The 13,848-nt window shown below is 46.6% G+C and overlaps 1 protein-coding gene across 1 annotated transcript; it reads left to right on the top strand.

Moving 5' to 3' along the window:
* The first annotated feature begins 231 nt into the window (after nt 1–231).
* Nucleotides 232–12,146, top strand: LOC142560262 (crustacean hyperglycemic hormone-like). Its single transcript, XM_075672220.1, has 3 exons — nt 232–283; nt 8,582–8,817; nt 10,149–12,146. The coding sequence occupies exons 2-3, from the start codon at nt 8,582–8,584 to the stop codon at nt 10,252–10,254; spliced, it is 342 nt and encodes a 113-aa protein (XP_075528335.1). The 5' UTR covers nt 232–283; the 3' UTR covers nt 10,255–12,146.
* Nucleotides 12,147–13,848: the final 1,702 nt, after the last annotated feature.

The raw sequence follows: 13,848 nt of genomic DNA, 5'->3' as shown, positions 1-13,848 counted from the left end.
AACCGCGGTTTTTATGCAAAGCTGTAAGGGAGAAGATCTAAGGCCAACACATCTGCCGCTTTCTGGTTAAGTTCGTTTTATTTCTTCTGAGACAATGGCTGCTTTCTCTGTTGTAGTATATCGTCCAGATGTTAATAAAAAAAAACGGCGGGTTTGCAGCGCCGTCTTTTTGTACTATTTCATCAACAAAGGGTGCTGTTTCATGAGATCTTGAAGAGTATAGTGGTCGTTCCCGTTGGCTTTTGAAGAACACGTTCGCACGACTTGCACCGAGCTGTCGACGGTGAGAGTCTTGCGTATAGTACCGCCAAAGAAGACTTCTTCAGGCTTATATTTCTTGGTTGCTCTGTGGCTCGTCTTCCGCAGTTTATGCCATTCTTGGAGAACGCGCTTGAGCGAGGGCTGTATCAGCACTCAGACAGTTACAAATGGCGCAGCGGTGAATTTAGCGTGGTTTGCATTTGCGTCACAGAGCACCAGCGCAGCACGTAGCAAAGAACCGGCGACCACCTTATAAAAGCGGGAACACGAGGCGGGATTGTCGATGGCGATGCAGTGTTCTTCGCGGACATATATCTTTATCTCAAGTATGGACCAACTCGCCCAGAAAGAAGTTCTAATGGATATATTTTCTTCTCTTTAATTTCCAAACATCTAAAAATTCTCCAGGTAACATATTCTAGATGCATATTTTATTGCATATACTTACAGAGCCCGAAAGTAAATCATATATTGTTACGAAAGAGCCCTGGGATAAAGCTTGGTAAAAAAGAAACCCAAACTGATGGGCCTGATGCAGATAGACTGAAACAGAGCATATAGATACTGAGCGGATTACGCGAAGCAAGCATATAATTCGTTAATTGCTCAATTATTCACAGTCTGTCCGAATATTCGCCGTTTCCAGCGTTATTCGGCCATCGTCGAATATTCGAGAATTACCGAATATGCATTTGTCGAATCGAATACGCTTCGAATAAGGAAAATATTCGGTTCGTATTCAAAATTTCGAATATTCGCACACCCGTACTAATTTGTTATCACTTTGCCTCTGCCTTTCATTTCTCCCCAGCGTATAGGGTAGCAAACCGGATCTTCCCCTCTGGTTAACCTCCCTCCCTTTCCTCTCTCTCTCTTTCTCTCTCTCTCTACCCAGGTGGTCAAAATTAATCCGGAGTCCCCCACTTCGGCGTGACGCATAGTCATATCGTGACTTTCGCATGAAAAGCCACAGAAATAAATTAACTAAAATTTGATATGAGACAAATGATTGATAACTCGTGAGACGCTGCCAGAGTGAATTCAATTGCATCTCAATAGAAAGTAAACGACAGGAGCAAATAGTCAATAATATAGCAACAACCGGTGCAAATAGTCAATAAAATTGCACGAAATTTTCTAAAACTACTTTTGTAATACTTGCAGCTCCTGTAGGCACTAGAACCAGAGTTTCCTCTAGTAAATTTTGGAGGAAACGCCATATTAATAGGCACCTTTCGATTGTGCACAAGCAGCACGGCGAATGTTTTCGTACGAGAGGAGCGACGAAGTACTTAAAAGAGATGCAAGGGCGCTTTGTTTACGAGCGACGCAGACGACAGAGCCATATTAACGGAGGAAAGAGAGTGCCGTCAACAAGTGTCTCTTTCGCAAGTTCCGCATATACGCGTGACCGTTGACGTGGCGCTATACTACGTGTGATGGCGTTCCGCTTTTCAAAATCACCGGTCGGAGCGCTCGCGAAATGCGATCCGGAACGCCGGATGTTGTGCTATGCACGGGGGCTGCATACTCTAACGTGTGAAGCCGGAGTCAAAGTGCGCGTGCCAAACTAACAGCGAAGGCAGGATAATGCGTCGCCGCAATTCTTTTTTTTTTTTTTCAAGGAGGTCAGCGGCCGCCACGCAGGCGAGAGCAGTTCATCTCTTCTTCTTTTTTTTTTCTTTTTTCGTCCGCCAGCAACATGTGGGATAAACAAAATGCGCGTGGTAGATTTGAAAGTTTCATGCGTCATCTCGTTAAAAGTGACACCTCGAACATTCGTTTAGCTCAACTGAAGAGGTACTAGTCGGGTTATTTATGGAAATAGGTATCATCAATAAAGGAAGGGAAGGAAATTACATTTTCCTTCGCTGGAACTGTCTGCTGATACCTGAACGGTCGGTAGTTTGGAGGAGTGTTGGAAGTAGAACGACAGGTAGAGAGCCAAGCAGAGATGGATATCGTGTAAAGAAGAGAGCCGTTTACATATCTACAACATAGCCACTATATAGGTACAAGTTTATCGCTTGGGGGGGGGGGGAGGGAGGGGGATTCGCTCAAGAGAGTGTCACTGGGCCCCGCATGCTCAAGTGAAGAAGAAACGCTTCCTAGCAAAAGTAACACGTGATACTCCGTTGTCTCTAAGTTGAAAACCTATTGAGTGCAACAAAAAGTCGATGCAAACATTGCAAAACTTTTATAAGGGCGTTTATAAGGCTCTTATCTCACTTTTGCGTCTTGATGTTGACATCCGCTCGTGCATACGTCGGCATGTCTGCTGTGTTCCGTGTGAATTATCGTCCGCAACGATGCACACAATGTCGTACTACTAGTGTCCGTTGAAAAAAAAAAAACGCAGCAGACTGGTTATTTCTGTATTAGTGGAAGCTTACGTTCGCGAGGCGTCATTTGTATGGTGACCGTTTACAAAAGTTAGGGCTTCGCGAGCCAGGCGGGGCACGCAAAGCATTCACATGACCTAGCTATATGTGCGTGCGATACCATTAACAACAGACCACTATTTGATCTCTGTGCCCCTTTCGTAAATGCTTATTTAAAGGGAACGTCGACGTATATGTACAGTAGAAGTCGACTTGTACACCGGGCTTCTGCCCGGAAATATGGCACTAGCGTTCACTTCAAACGTATTCTAAACCGGATTCGCGTCTGCATGCTTAGCGGATAACTCAAGCAACATTTTCCATGCCCGAGGATTGCGTATATGACAGAGAGGGCGTGTCCTTGATTGTCACAAAGGCCGGAACTCTACTTGATGTCCCTTAAAGGTGGGGGCCTTCTGTTGTAGAGATATCGCCTCTCGCAGACGCTTTGCTCCAGACGGAACCCGTTGCGCTTGCAGCATTTCTATGTGTATACTAATTGTGTCAAGTACGGGCAGCTCTCGAAATAAAGGCGTGAAGGGCAGGCACCCCGGACGAAGGCCTTGATTTCCTGACTTTCACACGCGTGACTTGGTGGCTTCTCTCTCTCTCTCTCTCTCTCTCTCTCTCTCTCTCTCTCTCTCTCTCTCTCTCTCTCTCTCTCTCTCTCTCTCTCTCTCTCTCTCTCTCTCTCTCTCTCTCTCTCCTTAACGCTCATTCATGCCGATTTATTCGCCGTCTGTATACCCACTGCCAAGAATAAGCCACAAGCGTGGGCTCCTCCAAAAATAATGGAAAAGGAAGTCGCGTCGTCTGCTTCTCACGCGGTGACGTCACGATGCGAGTAAAGCTAGCTGGCGCCGTGCCGCGTACAACGCATGCACTTATTGAGCCAATGTTGGAGAGACACGCCTGTTCCTGGAAATTTCCGCCTTCGAAGTGGAATACAAAAAAAAAACGTATGATTTATGGGCGTAGCGCAAGAAATTTAGCCGCCCACCTCCTGAAAACTCTCGTCGTGTGCAAAGATTGAAACCACGCCAAGGCGTTGAAGGGGCAAGATACCATAAGCAGGCGGTGACGTTCCCGCTTGGCAAAACCGGCCGGGAATATAAGTTACGGGGGTACGGATACTTTGTTTCGCGTCGACGTTTAACGAGTGGACGCAATCGCTGCTCGTCAAGTCGCCCGCATTGCGACGACGCAACTATGAGGAACTTCCGCGTACGTGACCGTGCGCGCGCGTACGTTTGTCATGCAACGCCTTCGCTCTCACACAAGCGGAACCCAAGAAATCTCCATCAGTCCTCGAACCGCTGCCGGCTTCGGTGCTCAGTGACGGCGAATCCGTCAGCGGTCTGCTGGCCAGACGACGTAAATGATAAGTTATGAACAGCGCTTACAAAGAGCAACGGATCTCCGGGTTGCAGGAATTTCGATGACTCGAGAACCAAAACCAGCTTCGTTTACGAAAGAAAGAAAGAGAGGGTGCGAGCGAAATAAGTCTCGAAGAGGTGTTTGTTCCTACCTCGCAATCCTCTTCCGACAACAAAGCCGTTCTTTCTCGCATTCATGCGGTATACGATCGAGCTTTCCAGTTATCCGCGCCACTATACGAGATCGCGCGGCCACGCAAGGGTCGCGCGGTTGATTCCTAAATACACAGGATCCACATTTCGAAAGTATGTATCAGGGAGGCTACGGACACGCACATTCCGTTCTAGAACGATCCGCGCTCAGGAACACGTTTTCCCGCCGTCCGTTGTCTTGTGGAGGTAAAGAGTTATACGCGCGTGTTTGTGTGTGTGTGTCTGCCAGTTCGTGCGTGTGTGCGTGCGCGCTTACACAAGCACGGTTCAGAAATTGTCCGCGACTGGAGCTGTAGAATGGTTCCGTAACGCCGCACCGCCAGCGCGGTTGCAAAGTACACGCGAGCGAGTGTGCGAGTCTGAGGACGGCACGCAAACCGACTTAAACCGGCTCTGACGGTGATGGGGAGAACACAGTAAACTCTGTAGTCGCTCAGGACCGGGGAAAAACCAGAGGAATGCGGGGCTCCTTCGAGCGTCCAGCGATGGGCGTGGTATCGCCAGAGAGAGGAATGTACACAGTGGTCCGTTTTCGTCTGTGTAGGCGGGGTGCGCCCCCTTTCTCTGTGACCGAGAGCTATACCTACAGAGCTAAAGTTGCGCGAATGAAATGATGCGTTAAGTATGGATGTGCGGCAAGTTAAGCGCAGTCTTCTTGTTTTATTATTATTGGTATTTTTCTATCAATCTTCTTTTTCCCCTACCCTTTGCAGTTTGTTCCCTTTCATTAAATTACGTCATTGCCTACAGACTTGCGCAATCCGTTCTTCCTGCTGCCGACCCTTTCTGTAACGCCGTCTGCTTTCCTGGAAACACTGCGAGAACGCGGCCATTATGCGAGATGGCGCAATCTAACGCGCCGTTCGGTGACTCTCTCCTCCTAAGGAATAACTCGCCCCGCATTCTACCTCCTAACTAAACGGGTTCGTGTTTCGACGCCTGCTTCTGTGAAGTTACGTACCCGTCGGATGGAAGTCTTCCACTTGCATTTTTTCTAACCTGCGATTGCGATTATGACGTGCGATTTCTGGATTTGTAATGTCCGAAGAGGGACGACAAGACCGGTGACAGAAACCTGTACGATAGTTTGGCCCGCTTGTCCCGAATGGATAGGCACCAACTAGACGACACCTTGCGAGTTGTTTCAAGCGGCACAGTGACTTAGGGAAAGGGTTACGGGGGTGTCTCGATGTATTCGGAGTTCGAGGGAGCGACTTCAGTAGGAGCGCGAGGCATTGTGATAAGCGAGGCATTGTGACACATAAGCGACCGCATAAAATCAGTCAGCCGCGCTTTATGGACGTGCCAGATGTGACTAATGTCTGAGCTGTCGACGGTTAAGGGAAATAAACAACAAAAAAGAAGTAACAGACACTAAAATTCTATTCGGCTATCTTATTGAGTATAACGCATCCAGTATCACTTTGTCTGAATATATAGATATGCTCGTTAATGCTGTATTCACCTGAAGCGCCTCATCTTCAGGCCGTCAAGACCTATCAGCTGCCCTTACACTTTTTTCAAAACTCTGCTGGCGCGCGATCGCTTTTCAACGTTGACGAAAAATCAAAATTAAACTATAAGTGTGGAAAATTCTCGTTTTCGAAAGTACCCTATATGCAAGCCTTTTGCAAAACGTTGCGGCCATCATTCCGCACGTAAGCTCGTTCGAAGTATCACACACACGCTTATACACAGATACACGCATACAACAGAGGAGAGTGCGCGTTTCTTGGCGAATATGTCAATTAAGGAATCTTGTATTGCAGGTTCTAATGCGAGCGCGACCCAACGCGCGATAACTGGAACTCAAACGGCACGAGACACTGTCGCGCCTTGAGTGAAGCAGAGAAATTTCATCATGCAGCGCTGTACAGTTGTGCAGAGAGAGAGAGAGAGAGGGCGTCCTTGTAGCTCACGCATGCGAACGCACCCAAGTGCATTCACGGTCCGATCGCTCCAAACGAGATCGGACATCAACGGCCGAGGGACACCGACATCACGACGCATATAGAACTGTATGCAGGAATTCCGTGACTAATGCATTTCACCTTCGCCGGCGCTGCAGAAAGACGAACGCGCGCAAGCTATACACGCGCCAGAGCAACTGCGGCATTGAATAAAGGGCTTTCAGGGTTAATAAGCATGCTCGGCATTACGCAACATGTAGACCGGTTGGATGCGCCCAAGACAATGCAATAGATTTGGCATCACCATAAGGAGGGATAATGATTTCAATTAGATCGGCTAATTGCGGTCGTGCAATTAAAAATATAAATAAAGGAGAATCTTGCTCTTTCCCTGAACAGATGCGTGTCACTGTTGCAGGCCTGCAAACGAGGGTGGAGACCATCTTGAAGCCACCCGCCGTGGTGGCTATGCGGCCATGGTGTTGCGCTAAGTAAGAGGTCGCGGGATCGAATCCCGGCGGCCGCATTTCGGTGGGGGCGAAAGGCAAAAACGGCCGTGGTCCCGTGCATGGGGGCGCGTTAAAGATGCCCAGGTGGTCGAAATTAATCCGGAGTGTCCCACTACGGCGTGCGTTGTAATCAGACAGTGGTCTTGGCACGTAAAACGCGAAACATGTAATTAAAATCTTTCAAGTGTCACTGCACTATAGCTCCCCGTGAAGTCATGGATCTCGACGGAGTCTGGGCGATACTGTTTCGTTGCTTACCTATACACGTAAGGGTTACATTGCGTTCTAAAGAAACGAAGGATAAAACCTGACTGGTTCTGATAAATATTTCAGCACGACAGAGGCCTGAATGCACGAAGATGCATTGAAAAGCATGACGTCACAGTAGAGCGGAGATGGTGCGATTTGGGCGCAAAATTCAAACATTTTTGCGTTAATTTCTTTGACGAATGAAGTGAAATATCCGTCATTCTCACCACTGAGTTGCTTACAAAAATTACTAGGGGGAGCCTTCGGCGCTGTAAGAACGATGGCTGGCACACTGGATTTGTCAATAATATTTCGGCTCTTGGCTCAAGACGTTCTTATGCCGTTAGTTATTGCGTTTGAACGTTTCTAAATTTTCCAAAACAAGCACTTTTTCCCTAAACACAGCGAGCAAGTAAGTGGTTCTGCACATGCGTAAACATTATGGGACGTTGCACCTGTAGTGTAATATTTCGCTGAACACGTGGTCAAATATTCGAATTGACAAAGACCATTCGAAGCCAGATAGACGGAAGTTCAGGTAAATTCACGCATTAGCCATCATTCCTATGCTGTCCGAACAGCACCCCTTGCAGCCACCTGCAGCTCCAGCGGGCAGCAATTTATGTCCAAAACATGGCGACGACCATGACGAGATTTTCCGGCTGCTGCAAGCGATCCGGCGCGAGCAGCCCGCAAAAGCATAGCCTTAGAGGTTCGTTTCAGCGCGGGACTCCGAGGAAACGCTCGTTAGGTGCTGGATTCGGAGACCACCTATAATATAGTAGGATACAACGTAAAAAAAAAAAAGACAGCAGTTAGCAACCAAAGCACACTCTATGGCGCGGGGTTGTTACTCCGCCAGCCAATCACAGAGGCAAAAAAAAAAAAAAAAAAAATGTCGTCATGAGACCATTTCAAAATGGCGTCGCACTTGATACCTCCGGAGTGTCTGCTGTTCTTTAAGAGTATTTTCATCGCCGGAGGCCATGAGGTGTGCAACAGGCATGGCCGAAGTGTGTGGAGTCTGAGCATTTCACTCTTCAAAAGTCCGCGGTACAGTTCATTTCATTGCGGGCCCCGTTTTACTCAGGAAACTTCACTGCCAACTGAAGTGGAAACTTGACGATAAATAGTTGCAGCGAAGCAAGCGTTTTATTTCACTTCAACGAAGAATTAGGTTTTCACCGTTCCACTATAATAGCCAAACGAAAACGTACACAATTACGCGCTTATAGTTTAGATTTTTTGTCGTTACTGCCTTATTGAGCTAACAGGGAAAGTTTGAAGTACGAACCATTTGCAATCTCACGGAGGAACAGTGACTGGTGGTTATGAGGGCGTGGGCGGGAGGGGGGGGGCAGAAGGGGGGGGTCTTCACTGCAGACTTGAGTTGTATCCGACTGTAGCACCTGATTTCACCCCCAATAGTCCCGTCTACTTAGATTTAGGTGCACGTTAAAAAGAACCCCAGGTGGTCGAAATTTCCGGAGTCCCCCACTACGGCGTGCCCCATAAACGGAAAGTGGTTTTGGCACGTAAAGCCCCATAATTTAATTAATTTAAATAACTTCCATAGTGATTTTGTGTGTAGGAAAAGCTCTTTCTCATGCTTGTCGACGCGTTCGTGCGCACGGATCGCTTGCACACAAGCGCGCGCGCGCCTTCTCTGGTGGTCGTCGCAGATGAGTGCCCGCTTCCCGGTGGTGCCCGCTCGTTGGCTGGCGGCTGCGCTGCTCGCGTGCTCGCTCGTGGCGCTGACGCAGCCCGGCGGCTGCGCGGCGCGCAAGCCGCAGCAGCGCACCTTCCTCGAGCTCGGCTGCCGCGGCCACTACGACCGGTCGTACATGGCCCGGCTCGAGCGCGTCTGCGAGGAGTGCTACCAGCTGTACCGCGAGCCGGCGGTCTACCACTCGTGCAGGTATATACGCCATATATATATATACATAAGCGCGCGCGCGCGCGCTGTAAATCGTGTTGTCACGTAAGCTGCGCTGCGTTCTTCGGCCCCCCAAAGAAAATGGCAGTCGAACCTCGATATAATGAACGCGCACCTAACGAATAACGGTATACAACGAAGTAAAGCTAAAGTGTTTCTCGTCGTGTAAGAAATAAATGCTTTTTCTAACGAACGTCCGATATAACGGAGACATGTTCGTGTCGGATGCGACATCGTTTTGACAAGGTCAGACTTATGGCCCATACGCAGTTAACGAATAACGGTATACAACGAAGTAAAGGTAAAGTATTTCTCGTCGTGTAAGAAATAAACGCTCTTCTTTAACGAGCATCCGATATAACGTGTCGGATGCGACGTCGTTTTGACGAGGTCAGCCTTATGGCCCGTACGCAAATAAACGAAGCAGGCGGCACGCAGAACTTATCTCGTCAAAGCGAGAACTTCGCTAAATCGAGAACTTCGCCAAATCGAGAGCTTAGTAAATAGAACTCACTCAAAACATTTATTTAAGAGAGGGAAAGAAAAGATATAAAATTTTGCCTGCATGTGCGCACACTTATCGCACTTACCCTAGGCAGCGGGTCCGTTTAGCATGTCTTGCGTTCCTTCATGGGAGCAACAAAGGCATTAAACAAGTCAATGGCGCCCGCCACCTGAACATGCCTATATTTTACCCATATTTTTCCCCCACAGAAATTTAGTTAAATAGGGTGAGATGTTGAGTTCACTTCGTTCGCTTTGAGGTTTTTCAAAGCATTATGCTTTATGAATATGTGTCGGGGAATATCGGAAAGCTTTTCGAGAAACTAAAGAAATTCGTACAATTGGGTTTCGTTATATCGAGGAATGTCTGTTGTTGGCAATTTGTCCTAACTACAATGCTAATATGAGGCCTAAGGTCTACGTCTGCCGAACTAAATTTCACAGTTTTCAAAATGTACGTAACTGCGGCGCAATGTATCATGTCGTCGAAAACAGGAAATCTGAAAACGAGACAATGAACATAATAGGGCTGTGTTCGAATTCGAACGACGTTCCCATTTAGAATCTGGGCTGAAGTCATTCGTACTGCCCTCAGGGGAAATCCATTATGTAGGGCACAGTTCTCCCCGTCTGCCGCCTTGCTTCGAGTTCGCTCGTACGAGTTATATACATACATATAAAATGTCGGCGCGTGCTTTGTGAGCGTGAAGTAGACACCCCTTCAAGGGCGTGACGGCGACAACTCGTCTAACCACAAAGTTGTTCTTTTTTTTTTTCCTCTCTGGGCCTCCTACACGACCGGTCAACAGGCGCAACTGCTTCAGGAACGGATACTTTAACGTCTGCGCCCAAGACCTTCTACTGGATGACGAAATTCCCAAACTGAAACGCATGATCAACTACCTCTACGCATGATCCAGGACCGGCCCGGCATCTACATTTTCGTTCACGGGAAGCAGGCAGAGAGGAGGTCGAGACAGCGTGTTCGCTAGAGACAGGATATAACAAAAAGATAGCGAAATAGATAGAGAGAGAGTACCACTTTGAGAAACGGAAGCGAAGAAGGAAACAAAATAAAAACTCAGCCTTCCTCTCTGACTACTTCGACTCCTTACGATAGAAGAAAAAAACTCAAAAAACAAAGAAATCGACGAAACGACACAACGAACAAATGCAAGCGACCACTCGTCGAACACCCATCGAACCATCCGTCCACGATATACAAAAAGCGACAACGAACTTTCAGTTTATTGTCTATTGTATAAGTTATTTAATTATTGACTGTTTCTAAGGTGTCTTTAGAGAACGAATCAACAGATCATGAGTGTACTGAGAGCACGCGATATACTTGTTTTCCTTTTGTTATCTTGTACAGTAATCGCTCGTTGCGGGATTCGTAAGACGACGCCGTCGCGCGAACTTGTGCTTCAGTGAGGCCGCTTGCCTCGCGGCGTTAACGTTGCCTTTGTTGTCATTGTTTTTGTTTTGTATTCTTGTGCCTCGTTGCACTGTGTTGCTCGTACGAGAAGTGACGTGCTCCGCAGGAGAGAGTTCGTGATGGCGCCCGCGTGGAGCGTCGAAGTCGATGCGCATCGAATCTCGGTTCTAGCCATGCGACTGTTTGATAGCAGCAGCTCGCCAAGAGCGACTACGCGCCGCAAGGGCGGCTTGGAAGGTCTGGACGGTGCCGCGGCGCGGTGACGATAAGTGCTATGTCCCTGGTGTGAGTGCGCACCTTCGAGGTTCAAGGTTCGAATGCCTGCGTGGTCTGGTTGCCAGCGCGGTGGGCCCTGGGTCAGCTATGGCGATCCTAATTCAGTGAACTACCACTTCTTGCTGTCTTCAAAACAGTTGAACGAACAAATTGGGAGCCTCGTGGGTGTTGATCGTGGAAACAGATCACGGTAATCGTACACTGTCTCAACAAATCCGTGCAGTACGGATCGCGTCAGCTAACAAGCGGCTAGTACCAATGACTTTGTCTAATTATCCGCGGCTAATCCTTACGTTCGTGACGTCTGCTGATTAGCAGCATCACGGAGGGATTAACGGGAGAGGGCGGGCGAGGTCTTCTTTTCCTGTGATGTAGAGCCGGTTCTCGTTTCTGATTGGCTGATGAAATCGCTAGTTTTCAGTGCACTGCATGGTGTTGACGAGGTGGAATACTTGGCCCCGCAAATACGAACCGACGAACATACCGCGTCGCAGACTGCGTGACATCTAACGTCTGCTGCGGCTGAAAGAAAAAAGAAAGCTACAAATTTCAACACTTGTGCATTGGATAGACAGTAACTGCGTCGGGCCTGATTTAAACATGAGCTTATATCTAAGCAATAACCTGAATTATGTACGAAGGTCAGAAACCTAAGAACATGATCGACTCCATTCAGCCCAAATGTGAAAGCTGAAACGTTACGGAAGTCATTGATACCGGGATGAGAAATTCGATACCGATCTTAGGCGAAAAACGGTAAACGTCTTCTTTATATCTAGGGCTCACCTGGCTGTACTTCAGGGAGAACTCGCAAGTGAACTGATTATAACGTTTTTAAACTTAGGCATTTCACCTCTGCAAAAGTGGTTGCCGAAATTCGCGAGCAGGCCCGCCAACGGTCCTCTAAAAAGATGTCGAATTCTCAGTTGAATATTTGTTACTTCGGTATTAATGGATCACAATAATCAATCATTTAAGCATCAATCACGGAGTGCTTGATCAGAGTGATAGATTGGACGGACCCACCGATATGCTCGCAGGTACCAGCGTTCTCACACCAAGGGCATAGCTTCGCGTAGGATCCGATAGCTCGAGAAAGTAACCGTTTGGACGTGTTCCTATATGCAGTCCTGTTTTTTTTTTCTTTCTCTCCTGGATGCTGTTCCATTTCTGTACATTTTGTACATACCGCAAGAACATTCTGTCGTTTCTACACAGGAGAATAACTACTCTTTTAGACGATTGCCGTGTTGCTGGTCACCGATTGAGATTAATTGAGGCCTGTGTTGTTTCTTTTATTCTGTTTGCGTGTTTTGTTGTTTTTAACGTTGAGTCTCATCGCGTGTCTATCTTGTGTTCTGCTTTCTCTTCAGAAAGCCTTCAGAAAACAGACGTCTGTTGAGAACACGTCTTTTGATTTTAATTCTTGTATACTATACATACAGGTCCCAGACTCGTGCATTTATTTCTATAGAACAAGTGCAGGCGAATATACGCCTCCTTTGTTTTTACTTTGTTTTTGCGCGCGCTGAGCAAAACAGTATTATTTATTTGATATACATATTATATGCGCGTCTTATTTATATTCTAAGTTATTCATAAACATACACAGGGTGTGAAATGTGAACGCTACTGAGAGTTTAATGCGTCATAGAGAGCCGGGATATGAAAAAAAGAAAAGGCATCGCATTACTTATCAAAAATAATTAATGATATTAAATTGCATCTCAGCGGAACTACCATCGACGGCAAGAAAAAATCTATAGATACACAATCAATGCGATGACTTTCTGAGGGTTGTTAATTTCTCTTTTCTTATATTGTAGTTATTCTGCACAACATAAATTGATTCTGCACAAACAGTGTGTTCGGAATGTTTATTCTTTCCGTTACCCCGGAAATCAATAATATCAGCTTTTTTTCCCCCCCTTTGTGCAAAGAAATTTTTTCATCGTATTTTGCGCCCACGCGATCTTACACTTGTGCTCAGAATGGTACGATAAACACTGAGATGCCGAAAGGTGCGATTAAATATATATATATATATATATATATATATATATATATATATATATATATATATATATATATATATATATAACGTTCAATAATAAATTTTCTTGGAACGTTCACATAGAAAACACATGTTCTTCCGCCTTTCGGAAGCTAACCTGTCTGCGACACAAACTAAGAAATGCCCCTTCAAACGTTACGCTACTGATTTACCTAACCTATATCCGGCCAAAACTTGAATATGCTTGCATTGCATGGGATCCCTATACTAATGTCAATGTTAACAAGCTTGAGAGAATACAGAGAAAATCTGTTCGTTTTATTTATTCTAAGTTCAAAAGTTCGGATTCCCCGTCAGAGTTGATGTTGGCTAACGATATTCCTTCGCTTGAACACAGAAGACAGAAACACAGGCTAGACTTTTTACATAATCTAATTAATCACAAATTGGCTCTGGACCCTTCACTATATGTAAGCCATCTCTCCACTAGGTATACACGACACCATCGTTCGGATACACTGACACCTATCTATGCTAGGACAGACAGCTATAAGTTCTCCTTCTTTCCCCGAACTATTTCAGAATGGAATTCGCGACCCGCTCCTTACATGTGACTGTGTTTTATGTAAGTTTTTATTGTCTTGTTTTTTCTGTATAGAATGGTGTTCTTCCTGTTGAATGAGCGGGGCAGGTGCTCGGCTCTCAAACTCCCTTGCCTTTGATGTGCAATTCCCTTGCCTTTTTTTTACATCGTTATGTTTGCACCATTAATTGATTTAGG

This window comes from Dermacentor variabilis, chromosome 10, assembly GCF_050947875.1.
Source record: "Dermacentor variabilis isolate Ectoservices chromosome 10, ASM5094787v1, whole genome shotgun sequence".
In the NCBI taxonomy this organism is placed as follows: Eukaryota; Metazoa; Arthropoda; class Arachnida; order Ixodida; family Ixodidae; genus Dermacentor; species Dermacentor variabilis.
The sequence above is the reverse complement of the archived record's forward strand: the minus strand, read 5'-3'. Positions and strand labels throughout refer to the sequence as shown.